The sequence below is a fragment of the Chrysochloris asiatica genome, unplaced genomic scaffold (genome assembly GCF_000296735.1).
Source record: "Chrysochloris asiatica unplaced genomic scaffold, ChrAsi1.0 scaffold00007, whole genome shotgun sequence".
Lineage (NCBI taxonomy): Eukaryota > Metazoa > Chordata > Mammalia > Afrosoricida > Chrysochloridae > Chrysochloris > Chrysochloris asiatica.
In genome coordinates this window covers 35077886-35091010 of record NW_006408525.1, presented here as the reverse complement: position 1 = coordinate 35091010, position 13125 = coordinate 35077886, and the positions used below count along the sequence as shown (strand labels likewise).

The window sequence follows — 13125 nt, the reverse complement described above, 5'->3', positions numbered from 1 at the left end:
GCAGTGATTCTTGACCTGAGAGCAAAGGCACATGGCACGTTTAAGGGCCAGGCACCCTGAATTTTTAAATGTTTTTTAATTCAGGTAGAGCAGAATGATAACTAGAATGGGAACAATTATGGGCTGGAACCTTGGAACGTTGTAGTGAGGCCTTTCAGGAGCAGGAGATTGGCCTGTTGCCAGGATTATGAAGAGTGCCGCCTTTGAGCAGGACTTCATTGTTTCCAACTGAACTGGTCAAGAGATTTGGTTGCTGAGCTATATGCATACTGTCCTTATTATCTAACAAGGAGATTACGTTTCTAGCAGGGTGTCATTGACTTATCATTTTTTCCGTTCCGGTTACCATTCTGGTACACACACATTTTACAAATTCAGGCCCGTTCCAGTTTTACTTCATTGCCCATGACTGAGCTGAGAAGAATCAGTCTGAAGTCCTGGAAGGGAGCCTGGAAGTAGGGAGATTATTGAAAGAGAGCAGGTGAGAATGAATGAAGGGAAACAATAGGAGAGTGGAGAGGATGCTGGGGAGGGTAAATCAGGAGACTGAGGAGCTGTAGCCAGCAACCACAACCATACCTCAACTGACCCAAGCAACATGAACATTTATTTCCACACGGAGCAAGAATTCCAGACATGAAGCGGCTTCAGGGTTAGTGAAGAGTGTAGGAAAAGAGGAATTTAGAATGAAGACCAAATTTTGAAAGGACGAGACAAGGAGTCCCATTTAGGGTCAACTGGGGAGCAGCCGAGTCCCCAAGTGGTGCAAATGTGTGCTCAACTGCTAACCAAAAGGTTGGAAGTTTGAGTTCACCCAGGGACACCTCGGAAGAAAGGTTGGAAACCCTCTGGGCCCAGTTCTACTCTGACACACGTGGGTCACCATGAGGGTCAGAGTCAACTTGATGGCAACTTTTTATTTCTGGGGAACAGCAGGAGGAGAGGCAGGCTGTCTGTGGTATGTCAGGGTCTGGAGACCTGGGAACAGACATGTGTCAATGGGCCAATAGGGTTTCTGAGGAATGATTGGTGGATTTGAACCATTGCCACACACATACAGTGCCACACACTGTTGTTGCTTGGTAGTAAAAGCTGTCAAGCTACTTCGAGCTCATAATGACCCAAATCTTCATGGGAATCGAAAACCTCTCTAACCGAGGACCTTGTGGTTAACAGCCCAGTATTTATCATATGAAGTCACTGTGCTCCGTATAACAAGACACTTGTTGTTGTTAAGTGCCGCCGAGTCGGTTCTAATGCATAGTGACCATGTATGGGGTTTCTGAGGACTGGCAGGTAAGCTTGAACTGCCAACCTTGCAGTCCAGGGCTACATTGTTGTTGTTGTTGTTATGTGCCGTGGAGTCCGTTTCGACTCATAGCGACCCTGTACAGGGTTTCCGAGACTGTAAATCTTTACGGGAGCAGAAAGCCTCATCTTTCTCTTGCGAAACTGCTGATACTTTCGAACTGCTGACCATGAGATTCGAAGCCCAATTCATCACCACTATACTACCAGAGCTTCTTAGTGCTACATTGTTGTTGTTAAGTGCCGTCGAGTCGGTTCCGACCATAGTAACCCTGTATAGGGTTTCCGAAGAGTGAAACCTTGCAGTTCAAACGGCTTTGCAGTCTAGCGCATTAACCCACAGTGCCACACCAGGCTCCAGGGCTACATTGATTTGTTGGTTGGTTGGTTATGTGCCATGGAGTCGGTTCCGACTCATAGTAACCCTGTACAGGGTTTCCGAGGCTTTCTGCTCCTGGAAATCTTTACGGGAGCAGAAAGGCTCATCTTTCTCCCGCGGAACAGCTGGTAGTTTCGAACTGTTGACCTTGCAGTTTGCAGCCCGATTCGTAACCTATACGCTACTAGGGCTCCTTAGTGCTACATTAGTAGGATATTAATGATCAGTATATGAAGGAGTCCTGGTGTGGTACTGTAGGATAAGCACTGGGCTGCTAACTGCAAGACTGATGGCTCAAATCCACCAGCTACTCCTCAGAAATCCTATACAGGGTCACTATGCATCAGAACCAATAGTCCTTAACAACAAGAAGAGCTGTGAAGGCTGACTGTTGCCCCATCTAATAGGGGGGCCTGACTTGATCAGCTTGTGGCCATCAGGGAAGTGGGAGCTATATGGCAGGGCAGTACACGGAAAAGAGTGGGCAACAGGTGTTCCCGTGACAGGGAGCTATGGACAGGGAGAGGGTGCATGCTGTAAAAAGAAGGCAGGGCTGCCAACCAGGTCCAAAGAACAAGCGTTTTCTCGAGGCAGGGAAGAAGGACCATGCAGGGCAGAGATGGCCAGAGGAGTAGGCACACTCTTCCTTCAAGAAGAAAGGTGATGAGTTTGTCTAAGATGTGGGTGAAGTCCAGAAAAGCAAGGAAGTCCAGCTGAGAAGACCTTTCAGGGTCTGTCCACGAGAACCATTAGTGGCTCAGGCCAAAGTCATTTCTAAAGAACATTAGGGGTTGGGAGCCAGACTGCACATTCTTGTGTTTTGTGGTCCCATTTGAGCTCCTGTGGAGGAGCTAGTGGGTGGTACTTAGGTCCCATTTGAGCTCCTGTGGAGGAGCTAGTGGGTGGTACTTAGGTCAGAGAGTCTTAGACAAGCAGAATTGTGAACAGAGTTGATAGTCAGTAACCTTGAGGTCCTTCCAAGGCCATCTTGCTGGTCAGTGTCTTCTGTCTGGTGGCAAGTGAACCTGAGGGTCAAGTTAGTGTGTCTAGGAGTGTTGGTTATGAGGATGATGCTGGTGAAGTACATGACCAGGCTGTGGGGAGTGGTGGGGTGCAACTGAGGCTCTGTGTGCACATGTGTATGAGGGTGGGATGATTTCAGGCTAATGAGTATTGTAGTGTGCATGTGGCATGTTGTGTGTTGTGTATATGCTGTCTGTTGTATGTGTGTTGTGTGTGTTATGTGGAGGTGCTTACATACAATGGGGCCAATGAGCAGCTGAGGAACAGGGTCAGCAGGAATGAGCAGAGTCATCCCCTTGGAAACACGACTCCTCCGGTGATGGGAGGGAACAGCTGGAGAGCAGGCATGGATGGGAGTGGCCAGCTCTGCCCAATGGCTCCGGCCTCTCCCTGGGCCATCCTTCCCACCTGTTGGCCAAGCCTGAGAAAGTGCCCATGGTGGCCAGGGCAGTGGCACTTCTATAGGCATCTGGGCCTGTTGTGAGGAGATATCCCCTGTGTGTAGTAGTTGTGAGAGGTTCTGGGGGAGATCTGCCCAGGTCCCTGTGGGAAGGGTTGTTCTGGGAGGTTAGTCTGCTAGGCCTTGCAGTGACTGTGGGTGACTGCAGTGATCTCTCTGTGTTTCCCTGCTGATAGGGGCCATCCCTCCAAGACTAGCTACAGAAAGCAGGCTCAGGAGGGCTGGGTAGAAGGGGACAGGGGACAGGAGAGGCCTAGGGACTGAGCCAGGAGACAGCTGACTGTCCTTACAGGCTTAAAGGCTTCCTAGTGGGTGACCCTTCCTACCCACCACGAATGAGCCTGGGAGTTCATTGGAGGCTCTTTTGACGTGGCCCACACGCCACCTGCATCTTCCTGTTCCAGCTCTTCCTGCCTAGTAGTACTTAGAGCCCTTGGTCCCTGTGGGAAGGAGCTTTTGTGGGTCTCCCATCTTCCCACTCCCAGTCCAACACTAAGCTGCTCTAGAGCTCAGGAAGGTAGACCTGACACCCTCACATCTTCCTTTTCCCTTCCCTGCAGCCCAGAAATGGCTTATACATACCAGTCTCCTTTCCCGTGCCCCTGGCAGACATCACTAATCAATCACAGCAATTTTTCCCACTGAGTTTAGATACAAGTAAGTTTCCACCCAGAGCTCCAGGCAGCCAGGATCAATCAATCCAAGTTGACCCTCAAGATCAAATCCAATTGCCGGTCCTACCCTAGTCTCTTCCTCCAGTGCCCACAGTTCACCCTGACTCCCTCCCCTCCCCACTTGTGGTCTGGGTCACAGTGGGCACACCAGTTGTAGTTTTCTCTCTGTCCCTGTAGGCTGGAGCCACGTAGTTCCCGAAGTTTAAGCTAAGGAGGTGGTTGAAGACACCTTCCAACAGCTGAAGAGATTCTGGTTTGCTGTCAGCCCTGAGGGCAGCCGACCCCGCTGCCAGGGACAGTGCAGTGCAGGGGCCCCCCAGGGGGGATGCTATTGTGTCCGGCACCTAGGCAGCAGCAACCCCGCCCTGCAAGTACCTCACACCGGCCACCCTGGCCTGACCCTGGGCAGGTGGGAGGTGAGTAGCAGACAGCAGGTCCAGGGTGGGGTGGCCACCCAGTACCGTAGGGGCTGCACGCTGCAGCTGCCCAGGCTGCCCACTGGCCTCCTGGTCCCTGAGCTCAGGATGCAAAGATGGCCAGGGTGTCTCTGGTGCCCACCCTGGTGCCTCTGGGCCCCGAATGCCTGCGACCCTTCACCCGGGAGTCCTTGGCAGCCATAGAACAGCGGGCTGTGGACGAGGAGGCCCGGCTGCTGCGCAACAAACAGATGGAAATCGAGGAGCCTGAGCGCAAACCCCGCAGCGACCTGGAGGCCGGCAAGGGGCTGCCCCTCATCTATGGGGACCCCCCGCCAGAGGTTATTGGCATCCCCCTGGAAGACCTGGACCCCTACTACTGTGACAAGAAGGTCCGGGCCTGGGGGGCTGCCTGTCTGTCTGTGTCCACCCAGCTGTCTGTCCCTAGGCCTCACTGGTTCTCTCCCTACCATAGACCTTCATCGTGCTTAACAAAGGCAAGGCCATCTTCCGCTTCTCCGCCACGCCCGCGCTCTACCTGCTGAGCCCCTTCAGTGTCATCAGACGCTGTGCCATTAAGGTGCTCATCCACTCATATCCTGACCGAGTGGGGTGTGTGGGGCGCGTGGGGCAGGGATGGATGGGCAAAGCGAAGTGCCCTGTCTGCCCCTCTTCCCACCTGCTCCTCTACTTTCCTTGACCGTCCCCCCAACGCTGTTCAGCATGTTCATCATGATTACCATCTTGAGCAACTGTGTGTTCATGACCATGAGTGACCCACCTCCCTGGTCCAAGGACGTGGAGTAAGTACCCTCCGCTCTGGGTCACAACCAGTGCCACATGTCTGCACCCCTGAGGATGCTCAGAGTGACGCTGCTCTTGGTCACCAGGGAGACACACACTGTCAATGTCCTCAGCTCCCCCGAGTGGTACATTTCCCTTCTGGGAGGTCACACCGGCATCTGGTGTGACATAGTTGGCCCTGGCCACTTCCCTCCCCACCAGGTATACCTTCACTGGGATCTACACCTTCGAGTCTCTTATTAAGATGCTGGCCCGAGGCTTCTGCATCGATGACTTCACATTCCTCAGAGACCCCTGGAACTGGCTGGACTTCAGCGTCATCATGATGGCGTGAGCAGGGCCCCAGGGGCATCTAAGGCTGCAGTGGGCTCGGGGAGGAGACCAGACCCCAGAGGGCAGCTGGCTGGGCTGACTGGCATAGTGGGGTGACCTTCAGAACTCCCCAGTTCTGCAGCACAGATCATGAGCTGTGTGCTTTCCTATGCTTCCTTCCCCTAATCCATACCCACTGGGATTGCTGGATCAGCCTTCCCACCCCCAGCCCTCAGCAGCAGACTTCCTTGAACTGCCTTTCCCACCTTGGGGCTCCAATAGGAACCTTGGGATGCCTGGACTAGCCCCTTCGGCCCAGCAACTACAAGGACTCTCTGCCCTACTACTCACCCCCAGCTCTGACACAGCCTTCACTCCACTTAGGTACCTCACAGAGTTTGTGGACTTGGGCAACATCTCAGCACTGAGGACCTTCCGAGTGCTACGGGCCCTGAAAACCATCACAGTCATCCCAGGTACCAGGGTGGTGCAGGGACCCTCTGCCTGGGCCAGTTAGCTACCTCATGCTCAGGGTTGCGGCCTGACACTCACATTCCAGGAGCCTGCCCTGGACAGAGCGGTGACATGGCCAGAGAGAGGAGTCCCAGGCAGGAAGATAGCCTAGCAAGGTGGTTATGAACCCAGGTTCAGGATTGCCTGGGTTCCATTCTTACCTCCAACACTTCCTCACTGTGTGACCTGGGCAGGTGGTTTACTCTGTTTGTATCTCCATTTCCTTATCTGTAAAGGGTGGGGTACTAGCAGCATCCACTGACCGGGTTGTTAAGAGAGTTAAGTGTCTTCATATCTACGAGGTGTCTGGCGCATAGTCTATGATACGCACGTGCATGTTAAATGAAACAAACAAATGAGGCAGAGCTGAGACTTCCATTGGAGACAGAGTTACAAAGAGAATCCATCACAAAAGTCCCAGCCCTCAGGATTCAATTAGGAACACACCACACATCCACCAAGCAAGGAGACCAGGACAGTTCCAAAGGAAGGTCTATCAGGAAGAATGGAATAAATAGAATCGGGATCGTCCCAACCTCAAAGAAGCCTGTGGAGAAATCAGAGAAAGTTCAGTCAAGGAAGAGAAAGGTGAATGAAAAGAGATGGAGAACAGGCTCTGGGGAAAGGGAGAAATTGTTACATCTGAGTGCTAGAAAGTACCACTGCAGTTACCAGATGTCCTCAGTTCATGGTGACCTCATCTGTGTCAGAGCAGACCTATGCTCCATAGGGTTTTCCAGACTAGATTACTAGGCCTTTCTGCTGAACCATCCTGGGCATATTCGAGTTTCCAATCTTTCAGTTAGTGGTTGGATGCAACCAACGTTTGCACCACCCAGGGACTCCAGAAAATATCATAGGTCTCTTCTAGTCCACAGCCCTTGTATGGCAGGGGAAGCAGGTGAGGTTGTGAGAGTGGAATGCTTATCTAAGACCACATGCACAGAGGCCACTGACTGAGCCAAAGGTCAACCTTATCTTTGTGCCTATTTCCATCATCCTTAAGGCTCAAGAGGGTGTTTATGAGGAGGCTCGTGAGAATTTGTTTTCCATATAGGATGAGAAAAGGGAGCTAAAACTGAAGAGACACCATGACCACACCCAAGGAAGAAGCTATGGGTCCATCATAGATGGTGGGATTCTGTCCCTGGAATTCCTGAAGAACTCTTTATGACCTTGTCTGACCAAAGGGGCAGAATTTTGGGGGTTTGGTCAAGGTCATCTAGTAAACCCTACTACTCCTGCAGAGTTAGTAGACACGATAAGAAAAAGGTTCAAGAGCAAAGGTGTTAGTTTGAAGACTAAGATATGCCTGGCCCAAGCCATGGTATTTCCAATAGCCTCATATATATGTGAACGTTGAACAATGAGCAAGGAAGATCGTAGAAGAATTGATGCATTTGAGTTATGAGGTTGGAGGAGACTATTAAAAGTGCCATGGACTGACAAAAGAACAAACAGATCTGTTTTGGAAGAAGTACAACCAAGATGCTCCTTAGAAGCCAAGATGGCCAGACTTCATCTCTTATACTTTGGACATATTATCAGAAGGGACCAGTCCCTGGAGGAGGGCATCATGCTTGGTAAAGTAGAAGGACATTAAAAAAGAGGAGACCCCCCAACGAGATGGAGTTGTACAATGGCCACAACAGTGGGCTCAAGTGTAGCAATAATTGTGATGATGGCACAGGACTAGGCAGTGTTTCGTTCTGTTGTACGTGGGGTCGCTATGATACTTAACAACAACAATATAAGAAAAAGGACTCGGTGATCAAACAAATTAAAGACACATGGGTATTAAACAAAATTCAACGATGTTTGTGCAGGACTTTCCAGAGCTTTTAATAAGATACTCCAAGAATGGAATACAAAGAGAGCATAACTTCTCCCAAACATGTTGGACCCCCTTTTTATAACAAAACAGCTTAGAAGATTAGTGTTCTGTGGAGCATGCTTTGGAGGTGAGACCTAACAACAGTTATATCGATAATAATAAACTTCTTTCTATGTCTTGTAGGAGCCCCTACGGGGAGAATGGCTAATGTACTCCACTGCTAACTCAAAGACTGGAGGTTTGAGTCTCCCCAGGGGCACCTTGAAAGAAAGAAATTGCAAACCTTATGGAGCATGGTTCTACTCAGACACACATGGGTCATCGTGAGTTAGAATCAAGTTGACTATCAATGGTTTTATGTGACTCCTCAGAGCTCCACAGGTCAGGAAACAGCCCATGGAGTCTTTATGTCTGTTCTCTTAGTGGCTGAGATTCTTGGCGATTCTAAGGTTCTTGAGAGAGGATATGATCAGAGAAGAGGGGAAAGTTACTTTTTTTGGGCAAATTATACAAAACAAAACATACACCACTTCAATGGCTCCTACCACGATGTACAATTCAGTGACTTTGGTTACAGTCTTTAAGTTGTGCCTCCTTTCTTGACAACATTTTTTCCAAATGCCTTCACTATCATTAACTATATCACCACAGAAGGGTGGGGTTAATTTGGGAAGACTTCTGGAAGTCCTGCCCAGTAAATTGGGCCCTAAAGAAGATGGAGGAGGGGCAGAGCAATAAATTATTACCCTGCCCTGTCCTCCCCAGACACTGAGACTCTACCCTCTCTACCGCCAGGTCTGAAGACGATCGTGGGGGCCCTGATACAGTCAGTGAAAAAGCTGTCTGACGTCATGATCCTCACGGTCTTCTGTCTGAGTGTCTTTGCCCTGGTGGGCCTGCAGCTCTTTATGGGAAACCTGAGGCAGAAGTGCGTGCGCTGGCCCCCACCCTTTAATGACACCAACACCACATGGTACGGCAATGACACGTGGTACAGCAACGACACGTGGTACGGTAACACCACGTGGTACGGCAATGACACGTGGTACGGCAATGACACATGGAACAGCCAGGAGAGTTGGGTCGGCAACTTCACCTTTGATTGGGATGCCTACATCAGCGACGAAGGTAAGAATAGCAGATAGGACACAAATGGGATCTGTCTCAGCTTCAAGGCGGCCCTTCCTCAGCCTTTTGTCAGACAAGCAGCATGGCCAAATGGAGTTAGGTCCCTGGGTGTCACAAGCAGTTTGTGATTGCTTAAAGATTGGTGCTTCAAACCCATCCAGTGGCATTACAGAAGATAGGCCTGCCAGTCTGCTTCTGTAAAGACTACAGCCAAGAAAGCACTGATCTACTCAGCAACACGTCGGGTCACCATGAGAAAGAATTGCTTGGACAGCACCAGGTTCTAAATCTTTTTGAGAGTCCACTCACTTGTGCACACCCTGTTTTCCTCATCACACTACTTGTTCACACCTTGGAAGAGCCACTGTCAAGCACCCACCCATCCACATCACATCACACACCCACACATAACACATCAAATTCTCACACAGTCACTTAGAGTGCATACAAGTTAGAAAAGGTGCCCCTTCTCAGCCTGGCACCCTGGATTCTAGCTCCAGCTCAGCCCTCACTCCAGTGCCCAGGCACACTCACATACACGTTCCTCCCATCTCTCTCTGTACCCCTGCTGTGTTCAACTTTGACAACCACACTAAGCACTGAACTTAGAGCTAAGCTTACTGCAAGGGACCTCCCCAGAGGCTAGTTCTGAGCACTGGAACTTGAGGCTGCCCTTAAGGAAAGGGGAGGGACAGCCAAGGAGCACCCTTTGGTATAGGCAATCCACACAGATGTGTCCAGAGGTTATGTGCTCATAGTGAGTACATGTGGGTAACATGCCTATTTTGTGGTCTCTGCTTCCCAAAGGGAACTTCTATTTTCTGGAGGGTTCCAGTGATGCCCTGCTTTGTGGGAACAGCAGTGACGCTGGGTGAGTGATGCTGGGTGGGTGGGGATTAGGATCAGAATAAGGACCTGGGGTTGGGGGTAGGGGGAAAGTGCCAGGGCATGGGCATAAATGAACACTCTCCTGTTTTCAGGGGCCCAGACAGAACTGAAGGATTGTTTCCTTGAGGTTCTCCATCTCTGCCCCCCAGCTGGACTTTCCCTCCCTCCCTAAACCTAGTCCCTGTCCCATCTGTAGGCACTGCCCCGAGGGTTACGAGTGCATCAAGGCTGGGCGGAACCCCAACTATGGCTACACCAGCTACGACACCTTCAGCTGGGCCTTCCTGTCTCTCTTTCGACTCATGACACAAGACTATTGGGAGAACCTCTTCCAGCTGGTACAACTGCCTTCATCCTACCCCTCATCCCTACAGCCACCCCAACAAGGGCCATCTCTTCTAGGCAACCCCTCAGCTACCACCTTTTCTTCCCCACTTTTGATATAAAAGCTGAGGTGTATGCCTCAAACCTCACAGTACACCTTAGAAACTCCATTTTGCCCGTACATGTGTATTTCAGCTTCTACTGTTTGCAGGAAGGATCTCTGGTAGCGTAGTGGTTACGAGTCAAACTGCTAACCTCAAGGTCAGCAGTTTGAAACTACCAGCTGTTCCACGGGAAAAAGATGAGGCTTTCTGCTCCCATAAAGATTTACAGCCTCGGAAACCCCGTTCAGGGTCGCTATGAGTCAGAACCGACTCCGTGGCACCTCACCACCACCACCACTGTTTGCAGGGGGAGTTGGGAGCTACCTGAGGTGCCTGCTGAGGTTTCTGACACTGATGATGTTAATTACCATATGGACCACTCGCATTTAATGAGCTCTTTCTAGGCGCAGGCACCGTGGCAAAGCTAGGGTTCAAGCTGACCCCAAAGCCCATGTTCACTATTTTCTATCTTAAATCTCTCATCTGGGGGTGATTGGCTGAGATCCTCAGAGTTCTAAACTAGGATATTAGGAAAGTGTGGGTTCCAACGGTATTCTCTGAACTGCATGGGCTTACCTTGCTTATTAGGTAGTTTGTCCCCTACTCTAAAACTCTCTGGAACATAACTTAGCCTGTCAAGGACAGCCATACCTGCCTCAAAAGTACTCAGATCCCCAGGCTCTATGAGGGACCCTCAGTTTACCCATCTGGGTAATGGGTGTGTGGAAAGGGGCAGTGAGTGACAGAGAGCAGGGTTGAAATGCGATGCCATGTGACACCACCCTCACCCCCACCTCCAGACCCTCCGAGCAGCTGGCAAGACTTACATGATCTTCTTTGTGGTCATCATTTTCCTGGGCTCCTTCTACCTCATCAATCTGATCCTAGCTGTAGTGGCCATGGCCTACGCTGAACAGAACGAGGCCACGCTGGCCGAGAATCAGGAGAAAGAAGAGGAGTTTCAACAGATGATGGAGAAATTTAAAAAGCACCAAGAGGAAGTGGAGAAGGTCTGGACACAGGGGTTTCTCTACCCCTCATCTTGGGCTGCTCAGCTACTTACCCCCACCCCCCCAACATCACCCCCACCACCACCACCACCAGGCTAAGGGTGAGGGAGGGGTAGGGGGCAGGGGTTCGAAGCAGGAGGAACAGAAGGCCCAGGCTGGGGGCTTTGGTGGGATGGCTGCATCCACATGGTAGGGAGGTAGGTCTCTGCTTTCACAACCCCACCTGGAACAAGGAATCTGAAGTTAATCAACCCAGATTCATAATTCATGTTTCTGACCCTGTGATTCTTTGGGCTGAGCATGGGTCCAAGTAGAGGGAGAGGTTGGGTCCTGATGCAGCCTAAAGAGCAGCTACCCACTTTCTCACCATCTCAAGCACAAGGGTCTGTCAGGGCATGAGAGTTGAGGGGGTGGTCCTCAGTCAGTTTGGTCCCTACCCTGCTATGCCCATCGCAACCCCTGCCCTGGAAGTCGGGTCCTACCCCCACCCCACCCCCAAACTAGGCTTGGCACAGGCCAAGAAGAAGGGTCAGAGGTCATCATCCATCCCCTGGCTCAGACTGGGACTTGTGGTCTGCAGGCCAAGGCCGCTCAGGCTCTGGAAGCTCGGGAGGCAGACTGCAATGGCAGTCTGGATACAGCGTCGGGGGAGAAGGGTCCCCCGAGGCCGAGCTGCAGTGCAGACAGCGCCATTTCTGATGCCTTGGAAGGTAAGTGCCCTGCACCCCAGGCCCACCCAACCCTGAGGGGGCAGGGTAAGGCCCAGCCAGCCCAGTTTCAGGACTATAGTAACTATCTTGGCATCGAAGAAATGGTCATGATAAATATAGTTGTGGTTTCCCCTGATCCAGCTCTGGCTGCAAGCCCTGGCTGCGGGAACTGGGGGCTTCCGGGAGGGCCTGGGGGCTGCCAGGCCATGGGGAAAGGCAGGCTAATAATACTAACCAGGAAGGCCCAACCTCCGGAAACCAGAGCTGCTGATCCGCAAGTATCCTCTGGGTAGAAGTTAAAGGTCAGACTCCACCCAGGTGGAATCACAGCCCCCCTTCCCGCCCTCCCCACAGTGTCAGGAGGAGAATAGGATGAGGCTACAGGGTAGACACCCAGATTAACTGAAACATTAGTGAATGGAAAGAGACAGAAGGGGTGTGGATGGATGAGAGGGAGGAAGAGAGGGAGGGAGGAAAGAGGGGAAGAAATCTGACTCAGACCCATAGGAAGCTACAGCCCCTGGGTAAAGTTCAAGACCATCTGGTCCCCTCCCCCAGGTCACCAGGGAAGAGTTTAGGGTCCTGAAGGACTTTGTGCAAGCCTCTTGAGGGCACCATCTCACCTGAACATGTATGACATGGGGCCAGGTGTCTGTCTGTCTGTCTGTGTGTGCCCTGAATGCTGAGGCTGGAACTGGCCCAGGTGTTCCGGGCTCAGACATTAGGAATTGGCAGTAGCGTTGGAAGGGAAGAGAGATTAATTCCTGGTCGGGGTAGGGTCAGCTGGTCCCTAGCCCTGGGATGTCCTAACCATGCACTCAGCCACTGTCCAGACCCCTTTCCTATCAATGGACTGGGTGGTCTAATCGTATTTGCCTCATAAATGAGCTGTGCTCATTAAGGGGGTTCCTGCTATGGTGGGGCAAGGAGGACACCTGCCTACAGCAGTGGGGGGCCCCAGAAGGCCTGGCCGAGGGGCAGCATCAGTCCATAGGCCCTACAGAACCCCCAGGGCTTGAGAGCTGTAGGCAAGGAAATGGTTCCAAAAAGTCACTCTGGTGGCAAAGAATGGTTTGACTGGGCAGCCTGGAGAGGTGGCAGTGAAGAGGGTGAGTGGGTAGCTCCTGAGGGGAGCTGGCCAGCAGCAGGTAGGGCTGGGGACCCAACTTCCCAGGACATCCCGCCTCCCTTAGGGCCCAGCTTGAAATCAAGCCCTCGCCTTGGGGGACAGGGGCTGG

At 51.6% G+C, this 13125-nt stretch overlaps 1 protein-coding gene across 1 annotated transcript in view; it reads left to right on the top strand.

The window, feature by feature from the left end:
• Positions 1-4376: 4376 nt before the first annotated feature.
• SCN4A (sodium channel, voltage-gated, type IV, alpha subunit) overlaps positions 4377-13125 on the top strand; it is a 28071-nt gene continuing 19322 nt past the window's right edge. Inside the window, exons 1-10 of the mRNA XM_006833580.1 lie at positions 4377-4652; positions 4736-4854; positions 4974-5063; positions 5266-5394; positions 5761-5852; positions 8519-8851; positions 9659-9722; positions 9936-10077; positions 10968-11177; positions 11758-11887. Coding sequence (XP_006833643.1) covers positions 4377-4652; positions 4736-4854; positions 4974-5063; positions 5266-5394; positions 5761-5852; positions 8519-8851; positions 9659-9722; positions 9936-10077; positions 10968-11177; positions 11758-11887 — 1585 coding nt within the window. The remainder of the gene's footprint in view (positions 4653-4735; positions 4855-4973; positions 5064-5265; positions 5395-5760; positions 5853-8518; positions 8852-9658; positions 9723-9935; positions 10078-10967; positions 11178-11757; positions 11888-13125) is intronic.